Source organism: Rhinatrema bivittatum, chromosome 9, assembly GCF_901001135.1.
Source record: "Rhinatrema bivittatum chromosome 9, aRhiBiv1.1, whole genome shotgun sequence".
Classification (NCBI taxonomy): domain Eukaryota; kingdom Metazoa; phylum Chordata; class Amphibia; order Gymnophiona; family Rhinatrematidae; genus Rhinatrema; species Rhinatrema bivittatum.
This window is the reverse complement of record NC_042623.1, coordinates 154,091,211-154,114,068: the sequence shown is the minus strand read 5'-3', so window position 1 is coordinate 154,114,068 and position 22,858 is coordinate 154,091,211. Positions and strand designations below refer to the sequence as shown.

Below are 22,858 nucleotides of genomic sequence, written 5' to 3'. Positions count from 1 at the left end.
TACAGTATTTTATCTGCACATATCAGGTACATGCAAATTATAAATTAGTTGGTATGTCTACCCCCCAACATAAGTGCATATATTTGGTTATCCCCAAACACCTGCAATGCTTAGAGAGATGAATTTTTAGAGCCCTGTGTGTGCACACATATGAGCGCATTTCCCAGCTCACTCACATGGACGTGGCAATTTTATAAGATATGCAAGTATATACTTGTATAATTATGCCTAATATAAAATTAGCTATATGTGCATACATGTGCGCATGACTTTATATTGATGCGCACATGCGCATGTAAATGCTGCCTCGCTTGCGTAAGTGTGTGGGATTTTAATAGATACGTGCGCCAGCACAATTATCTGTTTCACAAGTTAGTTTCCAGTTTGCCCCAGTAAAAGAGAGGTCTTCCTAAACCCCCTAGCTAACTTGCCTCCCTTTTGCCCTGTTAGATCCGACCATTAAAACCCCACTGACTATCCTAGCTTTTGTTATTTTATTACCCTACATGCCGCCCATAGCAGAAATAAAGTTACACGGTAGGGGAACCCATGAGTGCTTGTGCGCAAAATACTTACATACACACTTCATGTAACATGCTTGGCCCTCCCATGCCCCACTCACACCTGTCCCTTTTTTGAACTTTTTAATTTGTGCGCATACCAGGAGATAGGCGTGTACTCATGCTTTTTCTAAAATCCGCGCGGTGCATGCTGGTCCCAGTCATATGCATATCTCCCGGCTTTGGTGTGCAGAACACTTTTAAAATCCACTAGAGAAAGCTCATTCTTTTCTTACCTATTTATAAATATGCACATATATCTTATACATGAATAAAAATACTTCTTGTTCACGTAAAACCCTGATTTATACATGGAAGTTGTTATAGTTTAAAACGTGTGCATTAACTGAAAACACCAGTTTGCCAATATATCCACCAGTTCACCCAATCCTTCTCCAGGTCATCGAGATCGTCCTAGCTCTTCACCCTGAACTTCCACCAATTCATCCAGACATCCCATCCAACTATAACAGACAACAGAGGAATATGATATCATTTCCATGAGATAATTATCAGGTGTAAAATTATGCAAATAAATTGGCTAATGTACCCAAGTATGTCTCTTATAAAGTTCAACTTAAATGCGTAACTCTTAGCCTTTTCCTGGATCACCCCTAGACCACCTCTTTTATCATGTGCAAATGTGTAAATAAGCACTGTAAAAGCATAGATAGCAGGATGAATTAGCCATGCTGTCTTGGGGAACGGTCTATCAGGCCCGGGAGGAGGAGCTTCCAAAGAGAAATACAGAGCTTTGTTCTGTGCGGCTGCGCATGAGTTCCCGTGCAGGAAAGAGATCTTTCCTCAGTCTGTGATTAAGCAGTAGATGAATGTGAAGAACATTACGTCGACTATCCAGGGAGGTGAGTGGGTCAGCATGGCTAATTCATCCTGCTATCTATGGAAACACCGTCTATGGTAAGCAAACTTGCTTTTTCCCATTGATAGCAGGGCTGAATTACCCATGCTGTCATGGGAGTCCATAGCTCCCTATCACGCAGCGTGAATTTTTTTTTTGTGTCAGTGAATTGTGGTGGAAAGTCGACTAGTCCTTAAGATGTTCCAGAATGAAGTATTGTTTTACCCATCCTGGCATCGTCAGATGATTGTTGGTCTAGGCAGTAATGAGATGTGAAGGTATGAAGAAATGACCATGTAGCCGCTTTACAAATGTCAATGGGCTGTTTGTTTCTCAGATGAGCTATGGAAATTGCCATTGCTCATACTTGATGAGCACGTGGTTGCGATGTAAGAGATACGTTCTGTTTGTCGTAGCAAAATTGGATACATTGCGCTATCCAGCTGGAAATCATTCGTTTAGTTACCGGGATTCCCAGAGCATTAGGGTTAAAAGAAACAAATAACTGGGAAGCTCTTGTTTGTGAGTTTGTCTTTTCTTTATAATATGCTAGGGCACGTTTACAGTCCAATGTATATAGTGTACATTCCCTGTCATTGTGATGAGGTTTAGGAAAAAAAGTGGGAAGTTCTATGAATTGGTTGAAGTGGAATTGAGAAACCACCTCTGGCAGAAATGATAGATGAGGTCAGAGGACAACTTTATGATGGTAAAATTGTAGATAGGGACTATAATGTACCAAGGCTTGCAACTCATTAACTCTGTGCGCAGAGGTTATTGCTACCAGGAACACCACCTTCCATGTCATGTATTTAATGTGGGCTGAGTCCATCGGTTCGAATGGTGATAGCATAAGCTGTTCCAATATTATGTTTAGGTTCCATGGAACTGGAGGTTTGGATATGGGAGGTCGAACCTTCATAAGGCCCTTGATGAAACGAGAGACTAGAGGGTGGTGTGAAATAGGTTGGCTGCGATAGGCAAAAATGGCGCAGAGATGAACACAAACCGATGCAGTTGCTAGGCCATCCTTGTACAAAGTGTGAAGGTAATCTAGCAGAATCTCTGGTAAACAATCTAAGGGATGAAGGACCTTGTTCGAGCACCATGCTGAATAGCGATTCCACTTGAAGTGATAATTTCGTCTGGTGGACGGTTTTCTAGATTTGATTATTATCTGTTGTGCCTCAATTGAGATGCCCTGTTCCTCTAGGAGGAGCCGTTCAACCTCCATGCTGTCAAGTGAAGGGAAGAGTGCATTGGATACAGGAGAGTTCCTTTCTCCTGTGTTAGGAGATCTGGTTGATCTGGTAAGAGAATTGGATCTTCTATGGAAAGATTTAGTAGGTAGGTGTACCATGGTTGCCTTGGCCAAGCTGGAGCAATCAGTATCAGTTGTGCTGCATCTTGTATGCATTTTTAAATTGTTCTTGTTATGAGAGGTATCGGGGGGAATGCATAAGAGGTCCTTCCCTCCAAGTGAGGAGGAACTCATCCTGTGCCATCCTCTGAGGGCTTGGCCAGATTGAACAGAAGTGAGGTACCTGTGCGTTTTCTTCCGTGGCAAAGAGATCCATCGTTGGTACTCCCCATCGTGCAAAGATGCCTTGTGCTATCTGGAGGTTGAGGGACCATTCATGCAGGTAGAAAATTCTGCTGAGTCTGTCTGCCCGGGTGTTGATGACTCCAGGAAGATATGTCGCTTGTAGCTGTATGGAGTGTCGGTGTGCATTCTCGTAGATGAGAAGGGTCTCTCTGCAAAGGGACCATGAACTGGACCCTCCTTGTTTGTTGGTGTAAAACATTGCCACTTGATTGTCCGTGTAGATCATTATACTTCGACCCCACAGATGTGGTACAAAATCTTGTATTGCATTTCATATAGCTCTGAGTTCTAAGAGATTTATTTGAAGATTCTGTTCATGTGATGACCATAGACCCTATGTCTGTAAGTGGTCGAGATGCGCTCCCCATCTCTTGCATGAGGCATCCTTTGTAAGCAGTGTTGGGCGGCAGAGTGGTGAAAGGAGCTCCCTTGGTGAGCGTGATCCTGTTGAGCCACCAGGTGATGTCTTTTGACATTTCTGCTGTGAGTGTCACTCTGAACCAAAGTGGTTGGGAGTGTTGATTCCACTGTCATTTTAAACCCCATTGAAGTCATCTCATATGCAATCTGGTATTGGGAACTGGGTGAATGGGTGCTGCCATGTGTCCCAGTACTGTGAGGATTTGATGAGCTGAAGAACGTTGTGTCATTCTGAAGGAATGTAATAGGCGAATCATTTCCCATTGCCTGTCCTCTGGCAGGAAGGCTCGTTTACGAGTGGTATCCAGTCATGCTCCTATGAACTGTAAGATCTGTGTAGGTGTTAATATCAACTTCTGGAAGTTGACAACTAAGCCCAATTGATCCAGTAGTGATTAATTGGTTTAGGTGTGTTAATAGAAGTGTGGGATTCAATGCTACTAGGAGTCAATCGTCGAGGTATGAAAATATCCTCATTCCCTGCTGCCGGAGGAATGCCATCACCAATGCCATGCACTTTGTGAAAACCCTGGGGGCCGATGATAGGCCAAAGGGAAGAACTGTATATTGGTAATGATTGTTCTGGAATTAGAACGATAGGTAACGCCATGAGGACAGGTGTATGGGGATGTGCATGTAGGCATCCTTCAAGTCTATGGAGCACATCCAATCATTGGGTTGGAGGAGCGAACAAATGGACTTCAAGGATACTATTTTGAATTTTTCCTTCACTATATACTTGTTCAATTCCCGAAGGTCCAGTATTGGATGTAAACCACCTGATTTCTTGGGAATTAGGAAGTATGGGGAATAAAACCCCTTGTTGCGGGCCCACATGGGAATGGTTTGTATGGCCCGTTGGTGGAGTAATGATGCTATTTCCGTTGCTAACTGAGGTTGATGGAGTTTGGGGACCCCCTGCTGATAAATGTGGTGTGAAGGGGGGGGGGGGTTTCCCAGAAAATGAAGCTTGTGTGAGGGTAATGATGTTGGTTCTGCTGGCAAGTCGAAGATCTTCAAAAGGTCTAATGTTTCAGCCCTTGGGTCCGGTATCTTTTGAATGTCTACATGTAAAATGGAACCCACATTTTCTAAAATTTTCTGGTAAGATAAGTCCTCCGGAGGTGACTAGGGCTCTGGAGGTTCATCCGGTGTCTCTGAAGGATACACCGTAGAGGTATCTGGTGATGAACAAGGGGAGTCTGGTCGGGTCGGAGAAGGCAGTATGGGATCCATTGGTTTTGGACTGGCTGGTGGAACTACTGGAGTAGGCTCTGGCGCCGGTTCTCGTGATGAACGTTTGGAATGTATGGAATCTTCCTTCGGGGATGGAGGAAGGGTGAATGTGTTTTGTAATGTATTGAAAAATCCAGACAGCACTTCCGAAAGTTGAGAAAAAGCTTGTGTGTCATGGAGCATTGGAGGTTTTGACACTCCTTGTCCATGTTTTAGGTGAAGAGCCGCAGACAGGATGTCCGAGTGGTCATCACATCTGGAATGTTTCTGTGGACGTAAGTTGTGGCTTATCTTATGTTTCTTAGTAAAGAGTTCCTGTAGTACTTGTGTTTTCTTTCTGTGTGTAGACACAGATGACAAATCTGAATAGACCAGTGATTCCACAGAAAATGATCTTGAATCTGATGTTACCGGTATAAGCTCTTCATTGGATGTTAGACGATGAACTGGTTCCTGTATGGGTCTTGGCGATTGAGATGGTCAGGAAAACTGAGAGCTTGCTGAAGAAGAACTATGTTGTGGTGGAACAGTCGGCTGAGGCATAATAGCTGTTGAATGTACTCTGGGAATAGGGCGTCTGGTCTCCCGTGGGAGATTGGTCCCAGTGTCTTTCGTAGCAGAGGCCTCTTGATGATCTGCTGTCTTTAGAGGTCTGGACAGTGACATGTCCGATATGTTTGAAGAGATCACCAAATGCATTGATGACTTCTGATGGTGTGTGCCTTCGGCGCTTTCCGTGGCTTTTTGCATCGAGCCCGCTTCAATTAGGGGGTGATGCTTCGACGGTGCGTCGTGCATTGAAGAGTACATCTTCTTTGTGTCATGTGTTGACGCATGTGTCGGTTGCTCGGCATGCCTCGGTTTTGTGCCGTGCGTCAATGGGGGTGCGTCGTGCGTCAACCATTGGTTTGGGTCGGCGCCGGGTTTACTGTCCTGTGTCGAAGATTTCTTTAGCAGCGCAGGCGTCGACAGCGTCTGCATTGATGTAACTGGTATAGACCCCGATGCATCCGACCACCTGAACGTCCGAGGCTCCGTGGTCGCTTACGTTTCTCATGCCTGTGCTTGGGATGTTTTGAGGAGCTTCTGCTCGAACCCGATCAATCCCGATGGGGTGGTCGTGGTGTCCTATGGGAGTCTCGACCCTTACGGTTTCTCCCTTCATTGACTCCAGGCCTGGAGGACGGAACATCCACTGACGCAGCTTGTCTTACCTTCGGGCCCGAAGGCTTCGACGGGCCTGGGGAAGAATGTGACTCAGATGGTGGAGCTGAAGTGCCCACAGTGCGAAGTTGTTCCACTTTGAGCGCTGTTTGTCTCTGGGCGACATGTGGCCACAGTGCTCGGAGTCATGTTGATTGTGGTCAGGGCCCAGGCATCTATAGCATCGATCATGTCCATCGGTGATGGACATGATCTTTCTGCATTTACAGGGCTTGAAGCCCGACGGCCTTGGGGCCGATATTTTCGACATTTTTTTACCAATTGAAAACTCTTTGTAAGGAGAAGAGAAGCTCTGCGTGCATTCCCTCGCGCGGAAAGAAACAGACTGAGGAGAGATCTCTTTCCTGCGTGGGAATTCACGCGCAGCTGCACAGAGCAAATCTCTGTATTTCTCTTCGAAAGCTCTGCCTCCCAGGCCTGATAGACAGTTCCCATGATAGCATGGCTAATTCAGCCCTGCTATCAACGGGAAAATCTATATATGTTTGTACTAATTGTGTTATGGTGTTTAGTTGATTCTGTTACCCATTTAGAGGTAGATTTTGAAAACCTGGTGCTCGCATCAATTGGGGGAATGCAGAAGTGTAAGACTTACACACTCTGACCAAATTTTTAAAGCCAATCAGATGTGTGCATATTTAAGAACATAAGAACATAAGAACATGCCATACTGGGTCAGACCAAGGGTCCATCAAGCCCAGCATCCTGTTTCCAACCGTGGCCAATCCAGGCCATAAGAACCTGGTAAGTACCCAAAAACTAAGTCTATTCCATGTTTCCATTGCTAGTAATAGCGGTGGTTATTATCTAAGTCAACTTAAATAATAGCAGGTAATGGACTTCTCTTTCAAGAACTTATCCAATCCTTTTTTAAACATAGCTATACTAACTGCACTAACCACATCCTCTGGCAACAAATTCCAGAGTTTAATTGTGCGTTGAGTGAAAAAAAACTTTCTCCGATTAGTTTTAAATGTGCCACATGCTAACTTCATGGAGTGCCCCCTAGTCTTTCTATTATCCGAAAGAGTAAAAAAATGATTCACATTTACCCGTTCTAGACCTCTCATGATTTTAAACACCTCTATCATATCTCCCCTCAGCCGTCTTCTCCAAGCTGAAAAGTCCTAACCTCTTTAGTCCTTCCTCATAGGGGAGCTGTTCCATTCACTTTATCATTTTGGTAGCCCTTCTCTGTACCTTCTCCATCGCAATTATATCTTTTTTGAGATGCGGCGACCAGAATTGTACACAATATTCAAGGTGCCGTCTCACCATGGAGCGATACAGAGGCATTATGACATTTTCCTTTTTATTCACCATTCCCTTCCTAATAATTCCCAACATTCTGTTTGCTTTCTTTGACTACACACTGAACCAATGATTTCAATGTGTTATCCACTATGATGCCTAGATCTCTTTCTTGGGTAGTAGCACCTAATATGGAACCTAACATTGTGTAACTATTTTTCCCTATATGCATCACCTTGCACTTGTCCACATTAAATTTCATCTGCCATTTAGATGCCCAATTTTCCAGCCTCACAAGTTCTTCCTGCAATTTATCACAATCTGCTTGTGATTTAACTACTCTGAACAATTTTGTATCATCTGCAAATTTGATTACCTCACTCGTCTTATTTTTTTCCATATCATTTATAAATATATTGAAAAGTAAGGGTCCCAGTACAGATCCCTGAGGCACTCCACTGCCCACTCCCTTCCACTGAGAAAATTGTCCATTTAATCCTTCTCTCTGTTTCCTGTCTTTTAGCCAGTTTGTAATCCACAAAAGGGTATTGCCACCTATCCCATGACTTTTTACTTTTCCTAGAAGCCTCTCATGAGGAACTTTGTCAAATGCCTTCTGAAAATCCAAGTACACTATATCTACCGGTTCACTTTTATCCACATGTTTATTAAGTCCTTCAAAAAAGTGAAGCAGATTTGTGAGGCAAGACTTGCCTTGGGTAAAGCCTTGCTGACTTTGTTCCATTAAACCATGTCTTTCTATATGTTCTGTGATTTTGATGTTTACAACACTTTCCACTATTTTTCCTGTCACTGAAGTCAGGCTAACCAGTCTGTAATTTCCCGGATCTCCCCTGGAGCCCTTTTTAAATATGGGGGTTACATTAGCTATCCTCCAGTCTTCAGGAACAATGGATGATTTTAATGATAGGTTACAAATTTTTACTAATAGGTCTAAAATTTCATTTTTTAGTTCCTTCAGAACTTTGGGGTGTATACCATCTGGTCCAGGTGATTTACTACTCTTCAGTTTATCAATCAGGTCTACCACATCTTCTAGGTTCACCGTGATTTGGTTCAGTCCATCTGAATCATTAACCGTGAAAACTTTCTCCAGTACGGGTACCTCCCCAACATCCTTTTCAGTAAATACCGAAGAAAAGAATCATTTAATCTTTCCGCGATGGCCTTATCTTCCCTAAGTGCCCCTTTAACCCCTCGATCATCTAACGGTCCACTCTATGCACATTTCACTTGATTTCCAAAAGGGGCATGGTGTGGTTGTGGTCTAGGTGGGGAATTTCAGGGTGTGCCCAAGAGCTGTGCACATAAATATTTGCACACCATGGTGCGCATCCAGGTCCTCTGCCACATAACTTTACCTCTGCTTTGGAGGAGGTGTAACCGTAAAAAACAAAAAAACTCCAGCCATTTCAGAGGGGTTTAAAAGGTCTGGGATAACTGGCAGGAGTGCAGTCTATTAAACCGGGGTGGTGGGGGGTGGGTGGGTCGGAGGACTTGGCTAATACCGGGTGAACTGGTGGACAAAATAGTGAAACTAGCCATGGTGTGGGCACGTGCTGGTTTCAAAATACCCTGACGCAGTAGAAACCCAATTTATGTGCCTTAAAATTGTGAGCACACGTGCATGCCCAGGCTATTTTGTAACATGCACACAAGTTATAAAATGGCCGCGTATCTGGGCACGCGCTGGCATATATGAGCCAAAGTATGCCAAAGTGCCAGTTTGAAAATTACTGTCCCTGGATGGCTGGTTGCTGGGATAGGTGAGCTATAATCAATTTTAAATAAATAAATAAGATAATGAAAATGAGATCTCAAATACTTGAAAAGCAATTCTTGCTTAAGAACATAAGAACATAAGAAATTGCCATGCTGGGTCAGACCAAGGGTCCATCAAGCCCAGCATCCTGTTTCCAACAGAGGCCAAAACCAGGCCACAAGAACCTGGCAATTACCCAAACACTAAGAAGATCCCATGCTACTGATGCAATTAATAGCAGTGGCTATTCCCTAAGTAAAATTGATTAATAGCCATTAATGGACTTCTCCTCCAAGAACTTATCCAAACCTTTTTTGAACCCAGCTACACTAACTGCACTAACCACATCCTCTGGCAACAAATTCCAGAGCTTTATTGTGCGTTGAGTGAAAAAGAATTTTCTCCGATTAGTCTTAAATGTGCTACTTGCTAACTTCATGGAATGCCCCCTAGTCCTTCTATTATTCGAAAGTGAAAATAACCGAGTCACATCTACTCAAGACCTCTCAAGATCTTAAAGACCTCTATCATATCCCCCCTCAGCCGTCTCTTCTCCAAGCTGAACAGCCCTAACCTCTTCAGCCTTTCCTCATAGGGGAGCTGTTCCATCCCCTTTATCATTTTGGTTGCCCTTCTCTGTACCTTCTCCATCACAACTATATCTTTATTGAGATGCGGTGACCAGAATTGTACACAGTATTCAAGGTGTGGTCTCACTATGGAGCGATACAGAGGCATTATGACATTTTCCGTTTTATTAACCATTCCCTTCCTAATAATTTCTAACATTCTGTTTGCTTTTTTGACTGCTGCAGCACACTGAGCCAATGATTTTAAAGTATTATCGACTGTGATGTCTAGATCTTTTTCATGGGTTGTAGCTCGTCTAACTACAGCAAGAGTTTTTTTCCCCTATATGCAACACCTGGTTGAACCAATAAATGGTCAGAGTGAAGTGTTGGAGCATCTAGGAGAACAGGTGAAAGTCTGAATAAACTGGTGGCAGTGTCAGCAAACTGGTGATTGCAAGTATGAACACAAGCATGTATTTTCAAAAGTGGAGTGTGTGCATTCTTTATTACACACATTACAATTCTTATGCATGCAAAATATATGCATATGCTTTTATAAAATGGCTAGAGAAAGTTTGGGGAGAAATTTCAAAATTTTATGTGCATAAAAATTAGCATATATGCTCATAAGAAGCATTTTCCATATTTTATTAAAGTTGAAAATATGCTCATATTTTCACTTTTATGCTCATATTTTCACTTTTATGTGCCCATATACACATGTCAAAAAGGAATAGTCTAGGGGCATTTTTGGGTGAGGCCAACACGAGCATAATTGCTATTTTAAAAGACACATGTGCATGTTTGCCAACTTAACTGCATATTTTTACATCTGGCATAAGTGATATTAAACATGTTTATTTTGTAGTACTGACTGGGTGGGAGGTCTGCATGAACTGGGGGGAATTCGGACTGAAGAACCAAGAAGGTCTCAATGATTTAGAGAAGAACTGGGTGAACTGGTAGACTAATTGGTAAACTGGTTATTTTCATTTACGCCTGCATGTCCTACTTTACTTTCATGCATAAAATATGAATGCATATATTTTAAAATAGGAAAAGTTCACACATTCAGTGCATTTATATATGTGGTTTCTATGCATTGGATGTATTCTTGTGTAAGCCTACATACATGAGCATGTTGTAGGATAGAGAAAAGTGTATAATATACACACTAGAGATGTGAATCGTGTCCTCGATCGTCTTAATGATCGATTTCGGCTGGGAGGGGGAGGGAATCGTATTGTTGCCGTTTGGGTGTGTAAACTATCGTGAAAAATCGTTAAAATCATGAGCCGGCACACTAAACCCCCCTAAAACCCACCCCGACCCTTTAAATTAAATCCCCCACCCTCCCGAACCCCCCCCCAATGCTTTAAATTACCTGGAAATCCGGCGGTGGTCCAGAACGGTGGCGGTCCGGAACGGCCCCCTCAATAGAATCGTGTTGTCTTCAGCCGGCGCCATTTTTCAAAATGGCCGCCGCAAAATGGCGGCGGCCATAGACAAAAATGATTCGACGCAGGAGGTCGTTCCGGACCCCCGCTGGTCTTTTGGCAAGTCTTGTGGGGGTCAGGAGGCCCCCCCAAGCTGGCCAAAATTTTCCTGGGAGTCCAGCGGGGTTCCGGGAGCGATTTCTTGCCGCGAATCGTTTTCGTACGGAAAATGGCGCCGGCAGGAGATCGACTGCAGGAGGTCGTTCAGCGGCGGTCCGGAACCCCCGCTGAACGACCTCCTGCAGTCGATCTCCTGCCGGCGCCATTTTCCGTACGAAAACGATTCGCGGCAAGAAATCGCTCCCGGAACCCCGCTGGACTCCCAGGAAAATTTTGGCCAGCTTGGGGGGGCCTCCTGACCCCCACAAGACTTGCCAAAAGTCCAGCGGGGGTCCGGAACGACCTCCTGTGTCGAATCGTTTTTGTCTATGGCCGCCGCCATTTTGCGGTGGCCATTTTGAAAAATGGCGCCGGCTGAAGACAACACGATTCTATTGAGGGGGCCATTCCGGACCGCCGCCGTTCTGGACCACCGCTGGATCCCCAGGTAATTTAAAGCATTGGGGGGGGGGTTCGGGAGGGTGGGGGATTTAATTTAAAGGGTCGGGGGTGGGTTTTAGGGGGTTTTAGTGTGCCGGTTTTCCTGCCCTCCCCCTTCCCCCGATTTACGATTTTTTAACGATAAATCGGGGGAATTGGTATTGTATCGTGGCCCTACCGATTTTTTGACGATTTAAAATATATCGGACGATATTTTAAATCGTCAAAAAACGATTCACATCCCTAATACACACAGGTTATAAAATACTTACATATAGCTGTGCATGGTCATATATGTACGTATATGCAACAACGTGCATTTCTGGCACATGGCTCCTTCCAAACAACAGTAGGGGTCATTGGTGGAATGTCCCAATCCACTTTTTCCTGCTGTCTGGGCCAGGTCATAACAGCTGCTTGGAAACTATTGACAGCACTCTCATAGCCATTATCTCACAATATAACAGGGAGGAGATCTTTTGCAACAGAAAGCTCTTTCACTCCCTCAACGTGCAAATGGTCTATGATGCTCGCATGTGCATCTTTAACATAGTGGCCTCTATGGCAATGGTTGGTTCGTAGGCAAGACACGTGCTTCTTTCTCTATTTCCTCTCTGGCTCTGTGTTTCCATCAACCTGCTGGGACATGGGGGTGGGAGGGAGAGAGATAACAACATCAAAACCCTGACAAATGTCTTGAATGTTAGGTGTACACGCCAGAGGACCAGGAACGGCATTTCTCTCTCCATTCTGGAGAGGTCTGCTAATGTTATATGGTCACACAATGCACTTGCCACAAAGCTTTGTGAGTGGCTAGCCACTACATACTTTCTACGGCTTTACTTTACAAATGGCTACTTTCCAAGTCTCACATTTGGAGCAGTAGAAATGTGTTTGGTTACTCATATTCCTTTAGTATCCACACTGCTGGGATTCCCAGATCATGTGTGATTCACTAGTTATTGTTCAGCCAGGATGTCAGCCACAGTTTGTTTGGACCCTCACCCAGGTAAAACAAAAGCTGAGGCATGGCCATGATTTGTAGAGATGTGCATCTTTTTTGTGTTCGTGTCGTTCTTCGTTTTTCGGCCGCCATGGAAAATGTCGTTTTTTTTTCTGTTCGGGTCTTTTTTTTCGCGAAAAATCGATTTTTAGTTAGTGCGCGCTAACTCCCAGTTAGCGCGCGCTAACTCCCCATTAGTGCGCGCTAACTCCTGTTAGCGCGCACTAACAAAAACCGTTAGATTTTGTTACTTTTTGTTACTTTTTGTTACTTTTTGTTAGTGCGCGCTAACAGGAGTTAGCGCGCACTGACTCCCGTTAGTGCGCACTAATCGGAAAAATGAATTTTTGCGAAAAAACAGGAAAATCCTGATTTTTTTCAGGCTCCCTGAAACATGACAAATTGGACAATTTTGTTGCAATTTTCCAATTCGGCAAAAACGAATACACATCTCTAATGATTTGTACTAGCATATTGTGTGTGTCAGGTCACACCAGTGTGTATCTCAGGAGAACATACAGCAAGCAGTCAGGGACTTGCACTGTCATGCCATGAGTTCAAGCTTTTCTGCTAGGACATGTGTGGCAGCTGTGAGGTACAGCTTCAGGGTTTGATGAGTGCGATAAACAGGTAGGCTTTGCTTCTTTCTGAGAGACAGGTTTGCTAGGAACCCCAGATGCAGTAAGCCATTCTGGAATAGCTGACACAGAATAAGCAAGTATTATACAGTTCATATAGTGTCTCTCAAAATAGTGGCATGGACTTAGGGTTGGGAAATAATATTTGAAAGGCCAAGCTAACATAGAGGTAACCTTATGCTGTCTTATAACCTGTTGTGCCTTGCCCTTGCTATCTCCAAGTCATGGTGGTGTGAATGATGCAGCCATTCTGTCTTTGCTGCAGGAGATTCGGGATATGGTTGCTGGATCTGGCTTCTCATTCCTGTCGCTATTCTCAACACACTGGCTGAGATGAGGTATAATAAGGCCTTATGTTCTACTTGCTGTGTCATAGAATGCACCTTCAGAGTTCTGAAAAGTAGATTTCGCTGTTTGGACAAAATAGGGGTAGCTTTAATGTATGTGCTACCCAGAGTAGCAGATATAGTGCTGCTCTGCTGTGTATTCCATAATCTTGCTCTACGCCATGGTGTACCAATACAGATACTTCAGGACTACCCCAGGATCCCCCATGTCAACCCGCACAAGGCCAGGACATGATGCTGAGTGGTAGCCAGCTTTGGCAAAGCATCATATAACACTACTTTGCCTGTTAGCAATCAACTACCCATTCCCATTCTATGTAAGAGAGCTGATCAGAGTGTTTGCATCAGTTCTCCTCTGCATAATCATTCTTTTGCTCAAGCTTCCTCTGTCTGTGTCCTTGTGTAAAGAAACCACTTAGTCGCTTCATCTTGACTTTGTTGCAATAGATTGTACTAGAAAAAGTGTAATCCAAGTAAAGAGAACAACAAATACTTGTGGCTGGCCTAAGGTTTTTTGACTGATCATGAGTCTACAAGAGCCATGTGTCTATATAGTGTGTGTGAGGGCCTGCCAACACTATACATAGCTTGCCCTAGCTTGCAGCATTTGGTTGGCTGGCCAGACCCCTTACACACAGTCCTAAGCCTCACATGTGGGCAACATAGTGGCATAGCTCTGCTGGCACTCCAGCAGGGCCTTGAACATGGAGCCCACCAGCTCTAGAAATCATAAGAAGCCCAGGGAGCTCAGAAACATAAAGGCACAGTCTAAAGCTATAGGTTAACAGTAAAAAAATATCATTCACTGAGTAGACATTTAACTGGCTTATTCCACAATGGACATCTGGGTCCTTCTGACTATGTGCACCTGTACATGTGATGCAAGGTGTCACAAGTGGCTGCTAAGACACTGAAGCCAGCACTGCATCAGCTGTGGCAGAGCCACTACAGACATTAGAGAGCTCATCTAGTGGGCATGCAGTTACAAGCTTTTATAAAGTGCATATCAAGCAGAGTGTCATTCCCACAATACTCACATGTCTTTGCAAGCCAGCATACCTGTTTGTGGCTGGGTGCACCTATACACAGATGCACCTTGATCCAGCTATCTAGGCTGTCAACTACCATGTCCAGATGGTGAGACCCTTGTCTGTTGGACTGTCATGTTGGTTATGTTAGCTTCTCAGGGAGGCTAGACAAGGATGCTGTTCTATGTGAAGGCAGGATAGGGAATCAGATGAGTCATTCCTTAACCTGTATTTGAAAGTCACCTCACAAATGTCAAGGGAAGAGTATAGCTTCTAAAGACTGTACTAGCATCCACATGTCTCCTAACAAAAGCTTCCCCTCATTGAACCCACTGCAAAGCTGTGTTAGAAGCTATTTGCCTAGTCTGACACGTCACAGGTAGCCTTTGTCAATGGTGGAGATGTGATGGTGCTGCACGGCCCTTGGCCCATCCATCTTGTGCTGCTGTATGTATGTATCAATAAATTCTGCTGAGTTGTATGAATGTAGTGATAGCTAGTATTGCTATATATATATATATATATATATATATATATAACTTCCCACTGGAATAAAATGCCCCCCCCCCCCCCCCACCTACGCCAGGAACCATGCCATAAAAAACTCAAACAGAATCTTAAAACCTGGCTCTTCAAACTAGCATACCCCGACTGACTGACTACCTCCAAAAGTATATACCCTAAATCATGCGCCCTACCTGACTGACACACATTAATATATCTACCTCAGACTCCCCCCCCTTCTCATCCTCGCCTCCTCCTACATCCCTGTTCTCCTGCCTCCCACCCTCCTCCTCCTACATCCCTGTGCCCCTTCCTCCCACCCCCCACCTATCATTCACCCTCTCTAATATCCTTATCCCAAGCTTTCACCGCTTATATCCTTTTTCTCATGTTGATAGTTAGACTTCTTCTTCTTTTTCTCATATTAAGAGTTAATATTTAGTCACCTTTGTTTAATTGATTTATCCAAATCAACACGAATCTCTCCCACACAATATCTCTGCCTACTCTTTAGATTACTTCCTGTTTGCTTGTCATTATACTATTGTAAAGCTTGTTGCTATGTTATGTTACAATGTGAACCGAGGTGATGTTTCTAACGTGCCCTGGTATATAAAAATTCTTTAAATAAATAAAATAAATAATGCTCCTTATGCGATCTGTGGGCACCTTTAAAGCGCATAGGATGAGGACTCCTGGAGTGAGCAGTGTGCAGAAAGGTCAGTGGCCAAGGTGAGTTATCCCCATTTGGGTGGTTAACATTAGAGGCCCCTGCTAGTCCACATGATGGCCCTGACTTGTGGCCCCCATGGAAGAACAGTTGTCCAATAGGCCGTGTCTCATGTGGGGTTTGTGACTATTACAGTGGGGAGCAAGGCAAGTGTGCTGACAGTCAGCTCTGTGTATAGCATAATGGCTAGAAAAAGTATTATCAACTGAGGATCACAGGAGCCTACAAGCTGCCTCCATAGCAAACCAGCCACGGTGCTGAATGTATAGGCCTACTGCTCCCAGAGGTCTCTTATGGTTGGCATGATGGCTTATGCCTTTTCTGTGCTGGTATTTGCAAGACACATATTTAGTGCCACCTGAGGCCTTGAGGGGCAGTAACTCAGACAAAGTATATTTCATATATGCCTCTGACAGATGTCTTTTATGCGGGCAGATATAGATAATCTTCTGTGCCAAGTAATGATTCACACTACCTCATTAGCAGTTAGGGATAGGCTGCCACATACATCAATGATGTTTGATGACAAACAATCCAGGAATATACAGAATGGCCAGGTGTAGATGCACAAAGGTAGTCAGTATCCAAAAGTTATGTGTGTCAGTGTGCATCTCAGTGAGTGATGTGTTGTGTTAGCCTCTGTCAATCTCAGTGTCTGAGGGTGCTTTGCACTCGCAGATCCCTCCCTTACCTCACCAGTGCATACCCCAGAGAAGGCAGTATGTGTGCATTCATTTTGACAAAGCTGGTTTTGGATACCAGTGATCCAGTGCTTTCCCTCTTGAGTAGGGTGCCTCAGAGAGATGATAGTATGGGCTGCTGTATGAATAGGCACACGTGTAGTACTCTTACAAACCCCCTAGGCTGCTCACTGTTTATACCTTGCATTGGGGGGGGGGGGGGGGAGTGAAATTTTCCAGCATGAGATCTCAAATATGCAGTCTCATGTTTAGGGATGAGTTGATATCTGCCTGTAATGCGCACCTTCCACCCCCTATCCCTGAGGCTTTTCCACTTAGTACCTGGAGTGGGCCTAATAATCCAGTTAATTGGGGGTGTACTGGGTTCACAGAGCTTCAGCTGCCCAGGGAGGCTTTCCAGTTTGGGGAGGGGGGTTGTGGGTATTAAGAAGCTGTCCACTGAATGTGTGGATGCAGGGATGGCAGGAACGCGGAGTGGCAATGATCCCCTAATGGCAAAGAGAAGGGTGTGTTGCAAGCAAGCAAGCATATACAGATGGTACAATAGCCACAAAGGGAATGTTTTAAATAAGCAGTAAATGCCTTCAAAATGTGTTGCTAGCAATATTTATTGAACAATAAGTCCCCCAACATTTATACAACAGTTGTGAAAATGTTTTGAAAGCCTTTCTCATTCCTAACTCTTCTATGGTTCTGTTTCAACTGTTATGATGGTTTCAGACCACCTACCCCTCAGTAGCTAATTCTACACATATTATCTTGGTTCGGGGGACTTATTGTTCCATTAATATTGCTATACACATTTTGAAAGCATTTACTGCTTATTTAAAACATTCCCTTTGTGGCTGTTGTACCATCTGTATATATTTGTTTGCAACACATCCTTCTCTTTGCCATTTTATCTATGTTTGCTCATCATTCCACATTTTTTGAATGCCCCCCTAATGCCATTAATATTGGGGTTATTCAGAGAAATTGTTTAGGAGAGGGGTTAATGCCAGCATGTAGCAGTTACCCAGGGTGGGGGGGGGGGGGGGGGGGGGGGGGTTGTGGGGTTGGTTTGCTTGGTAGGTGCCTGAGGCCTGGCAGCAGTCCTATTTGAGGTTCCTTTTCTCCGGTCAGTAATCTCTTTAGCCTCCTCTCTATAGATCATATCATGGACAGTTGACATAGAGGCTGCCACCTCAGGCCCCATCATTTGACACTCACTCTGCTATCTGTATATGCTGGCTGGGTAGGGCTACCTGCATGCATTCTGCCATATGTAGCTCAATATATTTACTGTGCATACATGGAAGTGATGGCACATATTTGCTGTAGAATCTAGGGGACAGGTTTAGCTTAAAATTTTCAGAGCTTCACTTGTCCACTAACCAACTTTTCCATTTGGCACCACTGTTTTCTTGCTGACTGCTGGAACAGGGTTTCAGCTGCTGTGTGACAACTGAGGAGGAGGAGGGAGGGAGTTGTGCTAGAGAATGTCCACAGGCCAAGAGTAGAGGGCCTAGAGGGCTGCTGCTGCTGCTGCTTAGGACCAGAAAATATATTATTTGTGCAAAATTAATATCTATATTGTATTTATATCCAATAATTTAATTCACATCCTATCTAGACAATTAAAATCTAACATACATAATCAAAACATACTCATCTATTCACCATTCATACCATTTTTAAAAACCACATGGAACATGTAAACAATGTGATTCAAAAATCAAGAATTTCAAAAATATTGCTTTTTACACAAAATACTTATAACATCTTTCATTAATTAATAACTATTTTTTCTCCTATATAAATTATTTTCTAATCATTATGGCTCTATTATTTTATCCACTCCTATTTACAAAGGAGTTTCCACAAAGTATCTTAATCATCTCAATCGCAAATAAGTTTCATATCTTGTATCTGCTCCTTTTGTCTGGTCCAACAAAGATCTTTGTTTCACCCCCTCCTCGGGGCTTCCTCAAGGACTAACCACGATAATGCTCTCCACAATGTTCTTTTCCTCACTTGCTCTAAAACACACATAATAATGACTATGAACTCTCTGAAACTTATTTTAAACCACTTCCCGACTCTCTTAATTCTCCCCACACTAACCTTAAATAACAAAGTCGTAATCTCATAAAGTCAATTCAGTACATCAATGCATCCACTTATAACTGCTTTTTATCACATTAATCATTTGTTCATAACTTTCATGGTTTCACTGCCATTATCTAAAAACCAAACAGGCAATACCGTCAGAATGTTACAAAAGAATTCTTACCTTACAACTCGCCCTCAACCCGCACAACCATCTTGTAAACTTACTTTCTACCGGAACTGACTTCCTCACAATCAATAGTCACACGTCATAACATAATACCGTAACCCTTCTTCCCTTCTCAATATCAAGAAACACTCATCGACCACCCTAATTAAATCAAAACACCTCTACCCATTTTTTGAAATTTAAACCACCTGTTAGCGAACCTTCTAAGCACAGCAACAATTACGTAAAAAAACGCATTCCACTCTACGGGCCCATTAAGCCCTCCTGGTGCTACCGTCCCCCAGTTGAAAATAAAGCACAGTTCTGTTCTTCTCAACATTAAAGACAAGCCTCCCCCATTCTGAAGACGTAATTTTTTTATTCCAAAAAATTTAATGTCTTCCACTATGTGTCCAGAATCTACCCAGTGCTGCACTAAAGGAGCGTGTTCTTTTAAGGCTTTAATTCTGCGGGATCTAATAACTCTAACAGTCTGTCCAATATAGATTAGCCCACAGGGGCAAGCGATCGTGTAAACCACCCCACTAGTGTTACATGAAAACAATTCTGGGTGTCTTATGATTTAATGGATAGAGGATAACTTGCTAAAATATATCCCTGTGTGTTTAAAATACCTTGCTGCTTGGGACCAGGCGGACTTCCACAGACTGGCTGGCACCCCTGTAGTGGCCTGACTTGAGGATCTGTATAATCTGTGTAAGGTAAAGATGACCTTTCAGGTAGTATACAGATCCCCAAACCAGGCCAGTACAGGATTGCCAGCCAGTCTGTGGAAGTCTGCCTGGTCCCAAGCAACAGCATTCTTTATATGACACAACTCCCTCACTCCTCCTCCTCAGTTGTCACACAGCAGCTGACACCCTGTTCCTTCAGCCTGAAAGTAAATGACATATTTTATTTAGTGTGAAACTTTAAAAGGGGTGGGTACAGATAGCCTTTTAAGTGGAGTGATGACACAAGTAAGGGGGCCCAAGGTAAAGAATTGTATGGTGATGACTGTAACTTCTCCTTAATACCACACACGCTTTACATGTGCACAATGTACTCTCTGGGCTATGCAGCTGCAGCTCTACATTTCAGCTCCCTACAAATGAACTATGCCTTGGGCATGGGTTACTTTTCAAGTAGACCTCTGATAAAAGTGTGATATCATGAGAGCAGTTGGTGCCATTGCCAGAGAGTAGGGCTCTTGTATGGTCAGAAGTAATATATCTTCACTGTGGAAGAGGCCAAAAGAATATAAGGCTTGATATACTGGGTCAGACCACGGTCCATCAAGCCCAGTATCCTGTTTCCAACAGTGGCCAAGCCAGGTCACAGGTATCTGGCAGGATCCCAAGAGATCCCAAGCTGCTTATCTGAAGAAGGTAACAGGAGCCAATAGTGAAGTTCCACATTAAGGAGCTTCTTGTTTAGGTCTTGCTGTCTTCCATGGGAGCATACATTGAGCACTTAGCTGTATGGCCTAGCCCATATGGTCTTGCCTGCTAAATAAGTGGCTAAGTGGAATGTACAAGGGCACTCTAGCAGGCAAGATCATGTGGAAGGAGAACCTTGTAACACACAATGAAGTTACCCAACTAGAAAATATATTTTTTAAACTAGTGACCACTTTATTAGCAAACAAATGTAGACAAATGTTTCAAATAAAGTCAGCATCTTTGGTAATCACATTCTACAGGGACAAGATAGCAAATAGCACAAAATGTTGTAAATTAACTGAACAGCACAATCTGTGAATACCTGTATATACATTGTTTGAAATGGCATCGTTATATATACAGGCTTAGCATTATATTCTTTTGGAACAATCATGATTACAACAAAGAACATAGAAAGTGGAAGTGGCACCCCAAATAGCTACAATATAGCTCTAATGTTGGAGCTGATAGCAGCCTTGCTATGTGATGGCTAGGAAAAGGTTCCAGGCAGACCATGTAGAAGAGTGTACACAAAGAGGGCAGGCTAAGGGCCAAGGCTGCAGAGTTCAAAGGAAGGCCCCAGATAGTCCATGTAGAAAGAGTACACTCAAAGAGGGACAGGCTAAGGGAAAAGGAAACAGAGTTTACCAAGAAGGCAGCAAGACCAGGACTGGAGAGAGCAGCATGGAGGCCGAGGACCAGGAGAAGACACAGCAGTATGGAGGCAGCAGCAGGATGAGATGAGATGAGATACCAGCATGGAGAAGGCAGCAGGATGAGATGAGTTGAGATGAGACACCAGCATCAGGAGCAGGAGATAAGACATGATGAGAAGAAACTGCAGCTGAACCATGACTGGAGATGGCCTCAAAGAGGTTGGAGTACAGGTGGAGCACCAAGGAGAGTATTGGAAGTAGACTGTAGGATAACAGTGGCACACAGTAGATCATCTCCATCATCAAGTGAGCACAGGAACTCTGTAATTAGGAATGGCCCAGAATGCTTCTTTCTTTTATCTGGCACCAAAACTCTGTAGTCAAGACGGGCCCAGCAGGCTTCTTCCATGTAGCTAGCACAGGAACTCTGTACAGAGGCCTGGCCAGGCTTGTCCAACAAGTCTTGTTCTTAGCTGTTAGATGCCAGCTGTTTGCATTCTTCATGGCCCTTTGCTACTCTGTGGTTTTCCGCTTGGGGGCAGCATGTTCATGGGGGGAGGGAGTCTACCCCTGGGTCATCTCTCAGACCGGGGACTGCTGCATGTCATTGAGTCCTGTGATGCTGGGGAAGGCACAGGTGCAAGCTCCATCATTCTTTGTAGAATCTGTGTCATCACACTGGTGAAGTTATTGATTGATGTTGCTACTTTTGTGAGACCCTGTGCCTGCACTGCCATCTGGGCATGCAGGGCCTGGGTGTGCCCATTGACTGCCCTCCTCAGGCGCAGTAGATTTGCCAGAATGTGGTGTAGGTTGACACGATGGCTCCTTTCTAGCCAGTCCAACTGCTCCTGCATAGAAGCCTGTATTGGTGACAGTGCTGGTGGCTATGATGGTCACAGTGCTGGTGCCAGAGCTGGTGCTGGTACTGTGCTAGTCACGTGGCAAGATGAGGTTTCAGGCTCCAGAAGGGGCATGATGGGGCTGGTGGGCTGCTCTACCGAAGTGCCTGCTGCCTCGTGCTAGTGATGTGGTGTGCTGGAGCGAGGTTGTGTTGGCTGAACAGTGTCCCATTGCAGCTGGGTTAATCCATTAAGGCTGAAATATTCAAGCTCACATACAGTGGGCTTGCTGAGCCCAGGACTTCCAGGAGTGGGCTGTGCTGCTGTTGTTGCTGCTGCTGCTGCTGCTACTACTTCTCACTGAACTGGGTCTCTGCATCTATAAGCAAAGGGGCATGGAAAAGTCTAGCTGCATGACTGCTCCCTGGGGCTTCACTGATTATTCTTGGGGCTTGATGGCTGGGACCAGCAGAGTCCTGGGCAAGAGTTGTGGAAACAAAGAAGACATAAGTACCAATGATAAGTGGTATATACAAGACATGCACACTTTACATTATCAATGAGAGCATCTTATGCCAAATGATGTGCACAACTGTAGCAGCCAGGCAATTTTCAGGTGAAGTGAATGTACCGGCTTTGGCTTGTGTGGTATCTAGCCACTCAGCCATGCCCTCAAACACATATGTTCCCAGCCACTGGATGAGGCACTACTCCATGGGTGTGAGTATAATTGGGCAAGGGCTCCTCCGGTCTGCTGGAAGTATTTGTTGCGGCTGCAGACCTTCATCTTTAATTGGGCCGTGATATCCTGGTACTGTAGGCCACCTGCTCTGCACTGCATTCTATACCGCTCTGCCTTGATATCGCCTGAGCAATGGTGTGCCAGTTCTAGTCCTTGGCTGTTTCGATGTCCTCACTGCTTGGTTCCCAAAAAGCATTGGGTAATGCTTGAGGACCCCAGCGATGAGCATCTCATTGTCCTCAATACTAAACTTGAGAGCCCTGAAATAAGGGCGCCCTGCTGCCTAGTTGCCAGAGGTGAGAGTCACTTCCACTTCCAGAGAGGTGTCCTCCCTTTTCTCGCTCTCATCCCCATTCCTGTCTCCCCTCCCTTCCTTCCTCCTCTTATCCCTGGCTTAAAAACTCCCTTCCCCTCTGCCCTC

General features: G+C 44.3%; 1 protein-coding gene across 1 annotated transcript in view; it reads left to right on the top strand.

Moving 5' to 3' along the window:
* The window catches only part of LOC115099581 (G-protein coupled receptor 35-like), a 51,679-nt gene that overhangs the window by 17,130 nt on the left and 11,691 nt on the right, over window positions 1-22,858 (top strand). The window contains exons 2-3 of the mRNA XM_029617314.1: window positions 2,633-2,729; window positions 4,898-4,956. Of these exons, the coding sequence (XP_029473174.1) occupies window positions 2,633-2,729; window positions 4,898-4,956 (156 nt within the window). The remainder of the gene's footprint in view (window positions 1-2,632; window positions 2,730-4,897; window positions 4,957-22,858) is intronic.